General features: G+C 41.5%; 1 protein-coding gene across 2 annotated transcripts in view; it reads right to left on the bottom strand.

Annotated features, from left to right (window-relative positions):
• Nucleotides 1–201: 201 nt before the first annotated feature.
• Nucleotides 202–13,021, bottom strand: part of mink1 (misshapen-like kinase 1) — a 32,399-nt gene continuing 19,579 nt past the window's right edge. Inside the window, exons 16-32 of one of the 2 annotated variants that reach the window (XM_084942038.1) lie at nucleotides 12,642–12,908; nucleotides 12,260–12,339; nucleotides 12,039–12,142; nucleotides 11,847–11,938; nucleotides 11,533–11,556; nucleotides 10,588–10,739; nucleotides 10,356–10,473; nucleotides 8,375–8,491; nucleotides 7,999–8,110; nucleotides 7,652–7,801; nucleotides 7,420–7,563; nucleotides 6,692–6,826; nucleotides 6,456–6,556; nucleotides 6,180–6,329; nucleotides 5,945–6,104; nucleotides 5,724–5,863; nucleotides 202–5,470 (exon numbers count right to left, since the gene is read on the bottom strand). In XM_084942038.1, the coding sequence (XP_084798164.1) occupies nucleotides 5,387–5,470; nucleotides 5,724–5,863; nucleotides 5,945–6,104; nucleotides 6,180–6,329; nucleotides 6,456–6,556; nucleotides 6,692–6,826; nucleotides 7,420–7,563; nucleotides 7,652–7,801; nucleotides 7,999–8,110; nucleotides 8,375–8,491; nucleotides 10,356–10,473; nucleotides 10,588–10,739; nucleotides 11,533–11,556; nucleotides 11,847–11,938; nucleotides 12,039–12,142; nucleotides 12,260–12,339; nucleotides 12,642–12,908 (2,130 nt within the window). In that variant the 3' untranslated portion in view covers nucleotides 202–5,386. The remainder of the gene's footprint in view (nucleotides 5,471–5,723; nucleotides 5,864–5,944; nucleotides 6,105–6,179; nucleotides 6,330–6,455; nucleotides 6,557–6,691; nucleotides 6,827–7,419; nucleotides 7,564–7,651; nucleotides 7,802–7,998; nucleotides 8,111–8,374; nucleotides 8,492–10,355; nucleotides 10,474–10,587; nucleotides 10,740–11,532; nucleotides 11,557–11,846; nucleotides 11,939–12,038; nucleotides 12,143–12,259; nucleotides 12,340–12,641; nucleotides 12,909–13,021) is intronic. The other variant, XM_084942039.1, reaches the window with a different exon arrangement.

Here is a 13,021-nt window from a genome sequence, read left to right as displayed (position 1 = left end):
AAGGAGGAGTGACAGGAACATGAAGTCCAGGCAGACTTTTAGCACCATGATGTGGCTGAACACTGAAGTACATCTCACTCCGTTCACTGCTGATGTGTGATACGAAACCGATGTCAACTGCAGCCCTCGCTGCGATAATACTATAATTCCCTACTGGGCATTTGTTGCAGTGCAAAGAAAAACAATTCAAACAGACTCAAATGCGATCAAGGTATTTTATTTTTCAAACAATCTGTATTAAGACATGAATTCATTCAACACAATCTTGAAAGTTTAAAGTTTAGTCTATGAAATACAATCTGGAGTTAATCTCTCACAAGGAACACAGACGCGCGCGCACACTAAAACATTGCAAAGATGTCTTTCTAAAAAACGAACCAAAAAGTTATTGAAAAAGAACAAGAGATATTGTGTTTCTGTCCAAAGAGCCACGTCGATGTAGAGCTCCCCATGTTTTGATCTGCCTCACTCCCCGACTACAGCTGCTAATCCTGTCACACGGGATTGATTAGAAATATAAGTTAGAAGAGAAGAGTGCCTCATGAGATGATTATCTATCAGCCATTTATCGATACTTAAGAGTTCATAAAGGCAGTTTTTGGATTACATCAAGCGTCCCAGCATGTGATTGTGTTAAACCGACATTTTTTTTTGTGTGTATGTGTGATTACAAACAAAAGCGAAAGCACAGAATGATTTTTGTAACACACAAACTAGCCTATGTTAAGTCTGCCGAAGGCCACTGGAGAATCACGACCTGCAAGTCACACTCGCATGGACAATTTTGAAACTCTTCAAACGCTTGTATTGCTTTAAATTAAAAAAAAGGAAGAAAGAAAGAAGAACAATCCTCCACACCTACAACTCAAGAGTCAAATCACACAAATTCAGCGGTCAAGTCTGTCCAAGCTTGTGGCCAGACTGACGCCAATCTTCCCAGGAAACTAATGAGCTGTGAGGTTCAGGTCTTTTAATGGTCGTTGGCACAAAATGAAATAGCACTTTCACATCTTAAGGTGCATTTAGGGAAATCACCAACCATAACCACTCCTCCGTCTTCCAGACCGCAACACCATTAGAAGAATTTCTGCTGCACGAAATGAGGCAACAAGCTGAGTGTTTGGGAGTGACGCTCTCGGTCGGGTTGGCGACAAACGTTTGTCAAAAGGCTTTCATGGTTAACGTTAATAATTTAGCTGCAGTGCTCTCCAGAAAACCTGCCAGCACAAACCATGCAGTTAAAATGACGAGAGTTAAGTGATGCTATGGCTTTTTGCTTTTGTTTACATGGAAGTGATTATTTTTTGTGTATGCAGGATATTTCACGTAACTGCGAATGGAGTACATTATGGAAGTTATGTGTTTAAAAGAGGGGAAAACGCACTGATTTTACACATCAAAGCTTTGCACACACTCAAGCTTGAGCTCTCCTACAATTTGGATGATTTTCATTTTTTTCACAAGCCATCCGTCATGCTATACGTGTGAAGTAGCCAGATTCATGTTTAACACTTCAGAATTAATAAAGATCTTTTTATTTCCAGGCATGCATCCACTATCCTGTACACTGAAGCTCCCACAATCACACACTGCAATTTCAGTTAAAGATTCAAGTGTGCAAAAATGTAGTCTCATGCAAGAATTTTTGTCGGCCTTCAGGCCCGAGCAGCGCGACCCGACATCACACGAAGCACCTACTGACACCAAAAACAGACTCTGACGTGTAAAATCAGTGGAATTACTTTTTATACTTTATGAAAACGAAAGATTATTGGCTCGTTTGTGGCGTGTGAAGAGCCGATGACCCCACACCACAGATTATTGGGCTCCTAACATCAGTGTAGTTCTGTCTTCATGATCATTGCGATCATCTCCTGAGAATATTATCAGCCTGTCACCCCCCTGTAGGCCATTTACACCAGAGGGCAGATCCAACAACAGACTGCGAGTCACCTCAAGTGTCTGAATCCCAGCCACATCTGATTCCCCCGCTAACAACAGACCTGTATGTTTCTGTCTGGATAGATTTTTGAGACTGTCCACATACACACACAGTTGTCTCCTGCTTAGCTATAACAACTCCTAATTACACCCGGACTAGTTTAATGAATGACAGAATGAAAGAGGGGAATATTTGGGGGAGGGGGGCAAATAAAATATCCCATCTCTCCGTTAGACTCGGGTATAGCTTTGATCTCTCGGCCTTAAAATACATTGTGCTTAGATTAATAGAGCGGTACACACTTTCATATAAATACAAATCTGTCTTATAGATGTACATTCACTTTTTATTTCTCAATATAGACTCATTTACATATTTTATAAAATAGGCTTCTCGGGATAAGTCACGCTACTCTCCCCACTACAACATTACACAATCAACATGTTAAAGAAGCGCTTAGATCACCTGTGCAGAATGAACCTACATTTTTAGGAGCAGACATCACTCACACACAAACACACACATACACACACAGTTTAACTTGATGTGTGCACATTAACTTTTGTTTTTTCCTCTACATATTCATGGCTTTACTCTATGCTGGCTCCTGCTGTGAGTACATCCTCAACACGTTACACTGGATTAACTGGACATATATTAACTTATCTGTTATTGCAATTCTCTCAATAGATTCTTGTCTGCTGATTATTTGAAGTTAGAATATATGTTGCCCAAAAAATAAAACAGAAAGAAAGAAAGAACAAAGAAAAAGCATTTCAAGTCCATTTAAGAGATAATATGGATTTTACTTAAGTGCACTTAACTGGCACAGGACATTAATCTTGACGAGGGAGCAAATATAATTGTGCCTCTTCTTCGTGTGATTTCAGTAAAGAGATTTTTGGGGGTGGGAGCGAGGGGGCGGGCGTAGAGGGGTGGGGAGTGGGCTCACAACCCTTCCAAAAAAAAAGCATCTCACCTTCCCGAGTCCAAGGCACTGCTTTAACTGTAAACATGGCAGATTGATAAAAAATAAGGATTTGATCATAAAAAGCACGAGTGCCAGAGCTCCGGGACGATTGTAGTTGTAGACGTTTGAAAAGTAGGTCATGGCACATAAAAGATACTTAGGAATAAAAACACATTCGCTTAAGGGGAAAACAACTTTGATACAGTACTATATAATCTATTTCAATGGCTTACATGCACACCAAAGTATCTGTGTGAGATATACTTGTAAATGTATGTTTGCTGAAGGTGCTTTCCATGCCCATTTATCGCATACTCTCAGAAAATTAACCACCTATTTATAGAACTTTCGATTAAACGCTCTGTCCTGAATGTACACTGCAGTCTTGATAGCTTTCTTCGTTTTTTAATGAATAAAATATATCTCCTTAGCTTAAAGAGCAGGCTTTAACAAACCTTCCTACAGATCACTGGCTAAGATTCAGTTTATAATTCTTATAATATTTATATAATAGCTCTGATGTACAAGTTGGTGAACAAACAGCACATTTTCCCGGCAACCACGCTAAACATCCACCTCTGGCAGTGCAGTGAACCAAGTGACTCACTGAACAAAAAGCTCCATTCATCAAGCCTCTTCCTGATAAGGCTGCCTCATGCTTGTACCGTAGTGTTTGGTGTAGAGGAACAACCAACTAACCTCTCGCTTAAGCAGCTTCCTGAAGTCTAATTCCCCTTAAAAAAAAAAAAAAAAGGAAATTCCTGTGCGCTATTAACAAAATCTAATCTATGCAAAGGAAACACAGAATCATACCATAACACCACTAACTCACATTTTGGATTGGTATATTGAAAGAAAAATATTGGTTAGTGATCTGTAGGAATAGTTTCTTAGTCAGCATCCATAAGCTCCTCTTTCCCTTTGGCCTTGCTTCAAACCTCTGCTGCAAAATATACACGGTGAACTTTGGCAGAATGTACAGATATAAAATATATTAAGTCTCGTGACTTTCAGCTGTGCTCTCCAAAGTGCCTGATGGGATGGAGCCCTCTGTGGTACAGCAGAGTCCCCATTAATCGAATCTTTCTACTGGCCCAGGACAAATATGACTTCTATCACACACAGAGGGCTGTTCTACCGCAATTGCCTGGACAAACACTTCTCACGAAAAAAATCCACACTAACAAAATAGTCTAAGAACTAAAATATAATACAGTAGAGTAGATCAGAGTGGTAGGAAGGTGGCAAACCCTCCTCCCGTGTCTCACTAACATCCTCCTCCTCCTGACAAATCTCCCGTCCCCTCTCTCCCCTTCAGAGTTGCCGTCATACTCCAACACTGCTAGCCAAATATATGAACTCCCCTGCTCAAAACACTCCACGAGAACAGTATATATTGCAATATAATGGCAACGTAATTACAGTAAAATTAAAAATACCAGTAGGCTAATACCAATACAGAATCACTACATATAAATATCAAATTTGTGTAGTTTTGAAAATCTATGGAAACAAAAAAGTTTAGATACAAGCCTGATGAGACATACAACTGATCGTTTCGCCTAAACTACAAAAAGGCAAAGCAGGAAGTTTTCACCGTACTCATTCTGAGTACCGTATAGTATGGAGACTTCTGATTGATCGTTCAAAGTGAATTTATTCTGTTATTGGAGGATTTTAGGCTTATTTGCCAGTGATTAAGAACTGAACCATATTTTGGTTTGGTCAGAGAAACAAAGTAAGAGTTCCTTTAACTGTCTACTGTAGATTAAAAAAAAAGAAAAAAAAGAAGAAGAAGAAGAAAAAAAATTTAAACAAGCTACTTCGCCGGACTTTGTCCCTTTGTAATATGTTTGTAATAATTCTTTGAGCCTCCCTGAATCTGTAGAAGCCTCAAAATAACCAGGGGCCACGAGCCGTTGCAGGTGTTTATCGTCTCACGTCGGCTATGCAAGAGGCCTGCAAATGATTCGGATCCAAGTCTAAGGTGCTATCTATTTACAGCTTCATTTTGATATATACCATTAGTAAATAATGCCTTTCTCAAAAGTACTAGAGAACCATCAAGGAATGTTAACATACTTCACAATTAGGAACTAAATATTTACGACTGAACACGGGTCCACAAAGAAAAGGAAATCAAGACAAGAATATATACAGTACAAATGAAATAGATGGTATCAACATATGAAGCTCATCGGCTGTTTTTCACGGTATCCTCGAGGGAGAATGTTTTCACGGGGTCACGGTTGAAACTGCGTCTTAAGGAGTGTAAGTTGGAATGGATTTTAAGATTGTTTTTGTATGTATCTGTGTGTGTGGTGTGTGTTGTGTGTGTGTGTGCGTGTCTCTTTGGACTATGAGTGCTTGAGTGTGAGCTTGCTGGAGAGAAAAGAGAGTGATGTTCACGTTTGGTGCATGCGTTAGCGCAAATTTCGGATGCACTTCTTTCTTCGATCCCTGCTGGGGTCCTTTCACCAGTTCATGATGCAGTTTCTGTTCAACGTCATGAAGTAAACCTGGCTGCTGCCTCCGGACCGCACTGATGCGAAAAACACCTGAGGATAGACACAATCGAGATGCATGTTATTCCTTTTTAAAGATGTTACCAACAAGCTGCATCCAGGAGCTAATCAACGCTGTTAAAAGGTGTTAATGGCTGGGACGGTGTGCTGGAAAGGCACTCGAGGTAATCACCGATTCACATATAAATAACTCTTTGTGTATCTCATGAGCTTCGGGCTCTGTGTTCATACTTTGCATGCACACACAAAAAGCAGAGTTGGCCTCCTACATGTGTTTCTGTGTTACCTTATCATTTCTCTCGCAAAGGAACTTCAGCCGCTGAGCTCTTTTGTGCATAAAAACACCGTCCAAGTGGCCAGTCTCCACAGAGCGGATCTCAATGGCCTTTTCTCCCCAACCCATGATCTGGTTTGAGCAGATATGAGCTGCAGAGCACAGTGTAAGGTTAGGACCGGATTAACCAGTTACAGTCTTTACAATTCAATGCTGCTTGGTGTGACCCGTACCAACAGATGTAGGCATCTCGCCCCACTGTAGGACAACGTCCTTTATTATGCGCCCATATGTGTTGACGTAGACGCCCTCGTCCTCATAGCACAGCAGCATCTCCATGCCGTCTGAGCTGGGCAGGAACACGATTGCGTGTGGTGTCACTTGGCTCTGGATCTGTTTGAGATAGAAACCCGGAGGGATGAGCTACTGTCCGCTTTATATTTTACAAATCGTTGCCATAAAACTTACGTGAACGGGAATATAAATATCATAGTTGTTTCCAGAGTCCACATCAATGGCGTGGAAGCCAGCGCAAGATCCATAGATGACCTTCAACCTCTGGCCTTCCTCCACTGTCAAGTCGACCAAGACAGGCCTGTGTGGCAAATCTGAAAAAGACTGGTTTAAAGGGGTGGAGGGTGATAGGACGCAGAAAGGGAGAATGAGAAGATAATCAACTTGAACCCGCTTCTGGTTGACTGCCCTTGCATAACTAATCCAGCTCATACGAAAGGGGAGACTTACCTTGAAGGCCATGAATTTGTGATAAGGTTTGGGCGCCCAAGCATAAACTTCCACCGCATTCTTCAAAGCAATCACCAGGAACTTTATCCTCTCGTATTTCACTAGACAGAACAAGCACAAGGCCATCTGACATCAGACACTTGTAATTAATAATTTACTGTGCCAAATGCATTCATCACCAATTTCTCAGGAGTTTAATAAAGACCACGGATAAAAAGCCATCATCTGTCACTCACCCACTTTGTAGTGTACACAGCCCTCCATCTCTCCCACTGTGGTCCAACCCTGCTTCTTTTCTACCTCAGGATCATTGTGGAGGATCTTATTCCTCAGCCATGCCAGGTAGTAGACACGCACTTTGTTTTTCTTGCCTTAATAGATGCACAGAGAGAAAGATCAATTTTAAATCTGACTACATTATAGTAATTATTTAAGTGCATTTATATAATGTGGTTACATTATTTTTTTTTTATCCTGCAATTAAAGGTCGGGAAATGGCAAAATGGATTTCATATGAAAATATTATTTTGTTCCCCATGATATTACTGTCCAACTCAAACCTTTCCTGCTGTACATACTAATCCCTCTAGAAGGGATGATGGAAGGGAAGGTATGATTTTTAATTGTGCCACTAATGGCACAATTAAAAATGCACGTTTTTCAGCCACAGCAACGCAGTCTTCTCTCAGTCTACTTGCCTTTTTTGACTTTGGCCTCACAGAAAGGAAATTAAAGTTGAAGGGTCATTGTTTTTGACATAGCAGAGGAGACTCACAACATATGACACAGCTGTCAGTACAGTGAGTGAATAAAAAAAGCAGTGAGAGACAGCTTTGTAGGGGATAACAGCCAACTTTTGTTAGTATTTTCAAATGTAGAAAAAAGAAGCTTGTTTATCATCTCATGACCAAAGGACAGACAAACTTAACCAGCTGCAGCAACAGCAGTGGGCAGCAGTTGTGACCTGATATGGTGATGAGCAGGTTGAGGCCCTCCAGGACGTCCATCTGCTGGAACCTGCGAGAGTTGATGAGGGGGTACACTTTGCCCTGACCACTACGATCCAGTAGCTTCAAACCATTCTCCGTGCCTACCAAAAGGTTCACACCTAAAGACACACACACACACACTTCGGTAAGAGTGTTTGCATTTTGCATTGATATTTTTTCATTAATAAATACTGAACCGGTTCTTACCCCAAAGTGCAGCGCACAGGATCTCAGAGTTAAACCTCTTCTTATACTTGCGGATCTCTGGTGTGTCATTAGGAGGGCGTGTGTTGGTGGGATTGACATTCACCATGGATCCTTTCCTCACTTCCATCTTCAGCTGATCAAACCTGGAGCCTACACATAGAAGCAGCAATGGGAATGGCTTATTTGAAGAGGGAAAACACAAATCAGTACAAAATACATATATACTAATGTTTCGATAATCCTATTTTAAATCAACATTACTTCCATTATCAAGTCATCAGACTTATTTTTGTAAATAAAGGAAAAGTATTCTGATGCAAAAACAAGGTAGTGAATATTTCGCTCACCACTGACAGATATGTTATCGCCTGTACCTCCTGGTGACTGGTACATCCCCAGATCCACAAAGGTAGTGAAAGAGGATTTGCCAGATGCCTTAACCAAACCTCTGGACTGATACTGGGAGAACAGGATGTGTGTGTTAGTTGTATATTCTTGTTTAAGTCTACATTTCTTCTGAAAATGTATTTTTCTTCCATCTCCAAGTGTTTTAAGTGCTTGTGTGGCATCAAAACAGCTTTAAGAGCTGCACTACTGATATTTGTAAATGCATTCAGTTATGGGTGAACTTCGTGACTGATCTGATGGCAAATGTGGAACACGTCGGGAGGGAGGGGGGAGGAGGAATTTAGGGCTGATATACTTAGCATCAGTAACACTTACATCGTAAACAGAGTCCTTCCCAGGAGAGGAGTGAGTGGCTGAGTCAGTGGGGGAGTGAGAGGGCTGCACCACATCTGGCAAGTTAGTGTATCCGTTATGGCTGCGCTTCTCTGGGGTCTTTCAGATGAAATAAACACAAAACAAACAAACAGAATTATTAAGTATTACATAATGATATGACAGACTCAGATTAGGATAATCTGCTGCACCAGTTACTCAGAAACATTTAGCACATAAACAGTGACTCTGACTTTGAAAAGTTACTTTAAATGTTTAATACTGTAACAATCAGTAATGGACATCGTGCAGTTTTCTGTCTCCATTATGTGAACGACCCCAAAATCATTATCTGAGTTGTAAAGGTTCTGTCATGCACAACCACTGGATGCTTTCCCAGTCGAATTTCTTTCAGGAAAAACTGAACATGCACAAGCTGTTTTAAAGCCACATTAAGGAAAAATGAGTAACAAAGAAAACAAGTCTAAACTGACAGGAACCTACATGCACAGCCATAAAAGCTATTCATTAAATACAAATTTATCATAAACTTTTTCACAAGTTTATGATAAATTAAACCCTATATGTCCTCAAAACGGTATCTTACACATACTCGGGAATGAATGAATGAAGAATCTCATCTGCACGCTGCTATAAAATGTGATCCTGTCAAGATAATATTTGACGTCACTGTTCTAATGTGTCGCAGAGGGATGTGGTGCTGTCACTGGAAATGGTTTTAGGATTTGCATTAAAAACGGAAAGCATTCAACATAAAAGCAATCAACATTCTTCCTCTGTGTGCTCAGTGTGTTGTGTATGTCATTTTAGCACTAATGGCAGACTATTTAATAGCACCATATATTTCCCTGGTGATCATTAGTGTCCCTCAGATGGTATAAAACATGGACGCAGCTTCCAGGTCAGAAAAATGAAGCCAATGCAGAAATTTCTTAACCCTGCATTCATTCTGAAGGCTACCAGATGGTGATAATTGTGGTTGCAAAAAGACATTCTGTCCTACAGAAGCATATGTGAAATCAGCATTATCTGGACCTCTGTAAACCTTCCTCATGAGTTAACGACGAGCTGTTTTGGGTCATACTGAATAAAAAATTAAGTCTAGTTTGTAAATCTTTGTCCCACTATGTCTCAAAAAGGAGAATTATCTTGGATAGACTCATTTCACTCAAGTCATCCCTCCCTTCCTCCTCATCACATCCCTTTTTTTTTCTTTTTTAACCGAAATGGAGACTATAGAAACTCTATTCTCGAGGCTTCAAAACGAAACATTAGAAACCAATCGATGGCATCATGGTAAAAATGTCCTCCTTTTATATAACTGTGGCCTGTCACAAATATACATTTTGTGCACTTTCAAATTCACACACATATGCACAAAACTACTGCACTTCGTTAAAAGTGACAACTCATTATGAGCCGGCTGGAAGACACATGCTGTCATAGCTGTCTCTCAAAAAAAAAAATCAAAAGACATTTGACAATCTAACTCGGGCTGGCTAAAGGCTGCCTTCAGGCAACATAGACACTAAAATAAAAGGAGTTAAAAGAAAAGAATAATGAAAGTTACTAACAACAGCTGTGCAATACAGAAGCTGTGGTTTCACAACCTCGCAGTCCACTGATACGCGACACAGTGTTGTACGTGTTCCGGTTTCTGATTCACTTGCGAGTGCTTGTTAAGCACTGGTGCAAAATGTGGAATCTTCTCTGCTTTCAGTGCATTGATGAAATCTGAAAGCTGCCAACATATTTATTTGTGCATGTAGAATGACTCCACATTACATAATGTCTTCTTTATTTGGCCATTTGTATACACTGTATATGTAAAAAAGTATAACACCGTTGACGTGGACCAGAGGCTCTTGTCTTCCTGCTTTACAATATTCTGTGACACAAACTGTGTTGATTTCTCCGTGAACTCAATGCATTTTAAGCATCATTACATATACAGATGACTCACCCTCTGTACCAGCATGGTCTGATCCCCATAGCCTCCAGCTTGCTCTCCTTCTCCTGCCTCGCCCTCATCTTCATGAACCACCATCGTGTTGACTGAATCAGTGTCTGCATCTCTGTGGCTGAAATCAAGGATTGCTGATTTTACACAAGCAGGTTACTCTTCATTTAAAAGCAAAGCTCACAAACAGAAACTTTTTGCTGATCCCTGAATTGTAAGTATTAGTTGGTGTTACCGATCTGTGGGGCTTTCTTCCTCCTCTGCTCCCTCGCCGCTTTCGCTTTCTTCGCTACTCTCGCTGCTTTCCGAAGAGGACGAGTAATCGTTGGCTTTGACTGGAGGTCTTGGCGGCTCCTCGGCACGCTCCTTGGCAAAGAGGCCGTGGTCCTGCCAGACAGGATTGCACATAATCTCAGCTATCAAAGAAAATAGCAGCTAACAAGACAGCATTACACAGTATGCAAGTGTTTCCCATATACTGCCTTTATTTGGTATATCATTTTTTCCTACTGGCACACAGACCAGGTCGCTGTCGCAGTGGCGTTTGCCCAGTCAGACCTGGACTTCACCATGTTGGACTGCAGCTGGTGAGATCCAGTGTGAGCTGGATCTCAAGAGCGAAGCATGTGAGTGAGGGTCACTCGACGAGCCTACAGAGCTGTCGAAGCTGCGGCCTGAGATGGTCCCATCGAAATCAGATCTTACAGAGGAACACTAGCCTAATAAACAATAATATTTAATAATAAACCTTGAAACGCATGTGTGCTTCGTTTTGTGTGCTCAACACAAGCACACCTTCCCAAAGCGAAAACTGCTGCTGCCACACATAAATCTAATTCTATGGGAAACACTTCATGTACTACTGATAAACAAGACAATCCAAAGACAGCTGGTAAGGCAGGCATCGGGATGATGAGCTGAAAAACAGCAGCGATGCAAATGACTCATAATGGATGCAGGTGTTTAGTGAAAGGTGTTCAAACTGCAACAGAGTACATGCAAAGTCCTTAGAAAGGATTTTACAGAAGGAAGTTCATTTTATTCCAAGAATAAAATGAGATTTACGTGATGAAAGCAGGAAGTGTAGGGCATGCCTTAAATTCTGTACAAACACTGACAGTAAATGCAAATAAAAGTCATGCAGGAGCATCACAAGCACAGAAGAGACATTGATACTAACCTCCCCTATAGCTCTCTTGTAACTCTGCACATTTAAGGTAAAGTTAAAAAATGGGGATTTAAAAAAAGAAAGAAAGAAAAGGAGCAGCATATATCAGTACTGGCTCAGGAGTAAAGTTGAAGTGAAGAGAAAACCTCGAGTTAGTTTTCTATTAATTCGTTTACAGAACAGGTGCATTTAATTTAAAACTAAGTGTAAGCACAGCGTGTTAGTGTGTTTTTTTATTTTACAGATGCTTGTCTGTGGCGAGCACCCCTTTGAGTTCTGTTAAAGCTGGCTATACAAGTAGGCACAGTGAGGAAACAGCCACTCACAGCAGGACGCCCAGGCCGGGAGGAGGTTCGAGATTCTCCTGGCTTGTGACGAGGATCGTGGGAGAGAATGGGCGAATCCATTTTGGAGGAACCTGAAAAGAACAACGTCACAGAGAGTAGTTATGCTTCTGAAAATACGCTTACTGCAAAGACAGTCTGCTGAGAAATGGCACTGGGGAGATGGGAACTCACTGAGGATGCGATGCCTCTCTAAACTGCCCGTCTGGGGAAGACTGGATATGATGCTCATGCTGTCTCCTCTCTCCCAGCGATCATTGCGACTGAGATCTGGATTGCTGCCATGAGGTTACAGTGAGGATAAAAATCAATTAAATCAAGTTGTCATAGATATTTATCCTATTAAAAAGGCACCAAAATGAAAGAAATCTCAGATCAAAGCATGTCTTCAGTACCTGGCTCTTACTGGGTGCCTTATACCAGAGGTTAGGTTGGTGTTGAGAGCTGTGGCGATAGATGCAGTCCTCTGTGGAATCTAAGAAAAACAATGGCAAAGTCTTACATTTTCCAGGCAGCAACAACTTTCATGAAGACTGTCTTGTAGACCAACCATTCGAAGATGCACAACAGCTTTTATCACGCAAATTTATTCCTAGTTGGTCGAGTCTTCCCTAGATTTAAGCAAATGAGCTCAACGTACTACCAGCAGCTTCTCTATGAGGTACGCATTTAATGTCTCATTAATAGCTGCAGGTCAGTGAACAGTTGAGGTAACAAAAAAGTTCAAACTTAGGTTGGACGCCAACTACAGAGTCCAAAGCAGCTGCTGAATCTTACCTTGGGTGGAAGTTCTACATCTGGCAGGCGGATCCATGGGCCACGATCCTCTCTGATTTGGTGTGCCTGTGGTGCCTGGGTTTCAGAAGTGGGGTCTGAATTCTGACGCACCAGCTCTCTGGAGTGGATAGGGCGGGGTGTGGGGGTCAGGGAAGGATCCTGGGTAGGGAAGGCGGACATGGTCTTAGTGGGCTGGTCACAGAGTGACTGAGAGCGAGGGACAGGGGCAGCATAAGGCTTCAGAGGAACCAAGTGAGCCATCTGGAACTGCAGGGGACAGGAGCAGCAGCAGCACACCGGGAGGGAAGCGCAGCAGTGGAAAGAAGAGCGAAAAAGGAAGGCAGGCGCAGCGAGGGTGAATGGTCGCATTTGTAGTTCAA

This window comes from Perissodus microlepis, chromosome 10 (assembly GCF_051167445.1).
Source record: "Perissodus microlepis isolate ML-2025 ecotype Zambia chromosome 10, ASM5116744v1, whole genome shotgun sequence".
Classification (NCBI taxonomy): Eukaryota; Metazoa; Chordata; class Actinopteri; order Cichliformes; family Cichlidae; genus Perissodus; species Perissodus microlepis.
The sequence above is the reverse complement of the archived record's forward strand: the minus strand, read 5'-3'. Positions and strand labels throughout refer to the sequence as shown.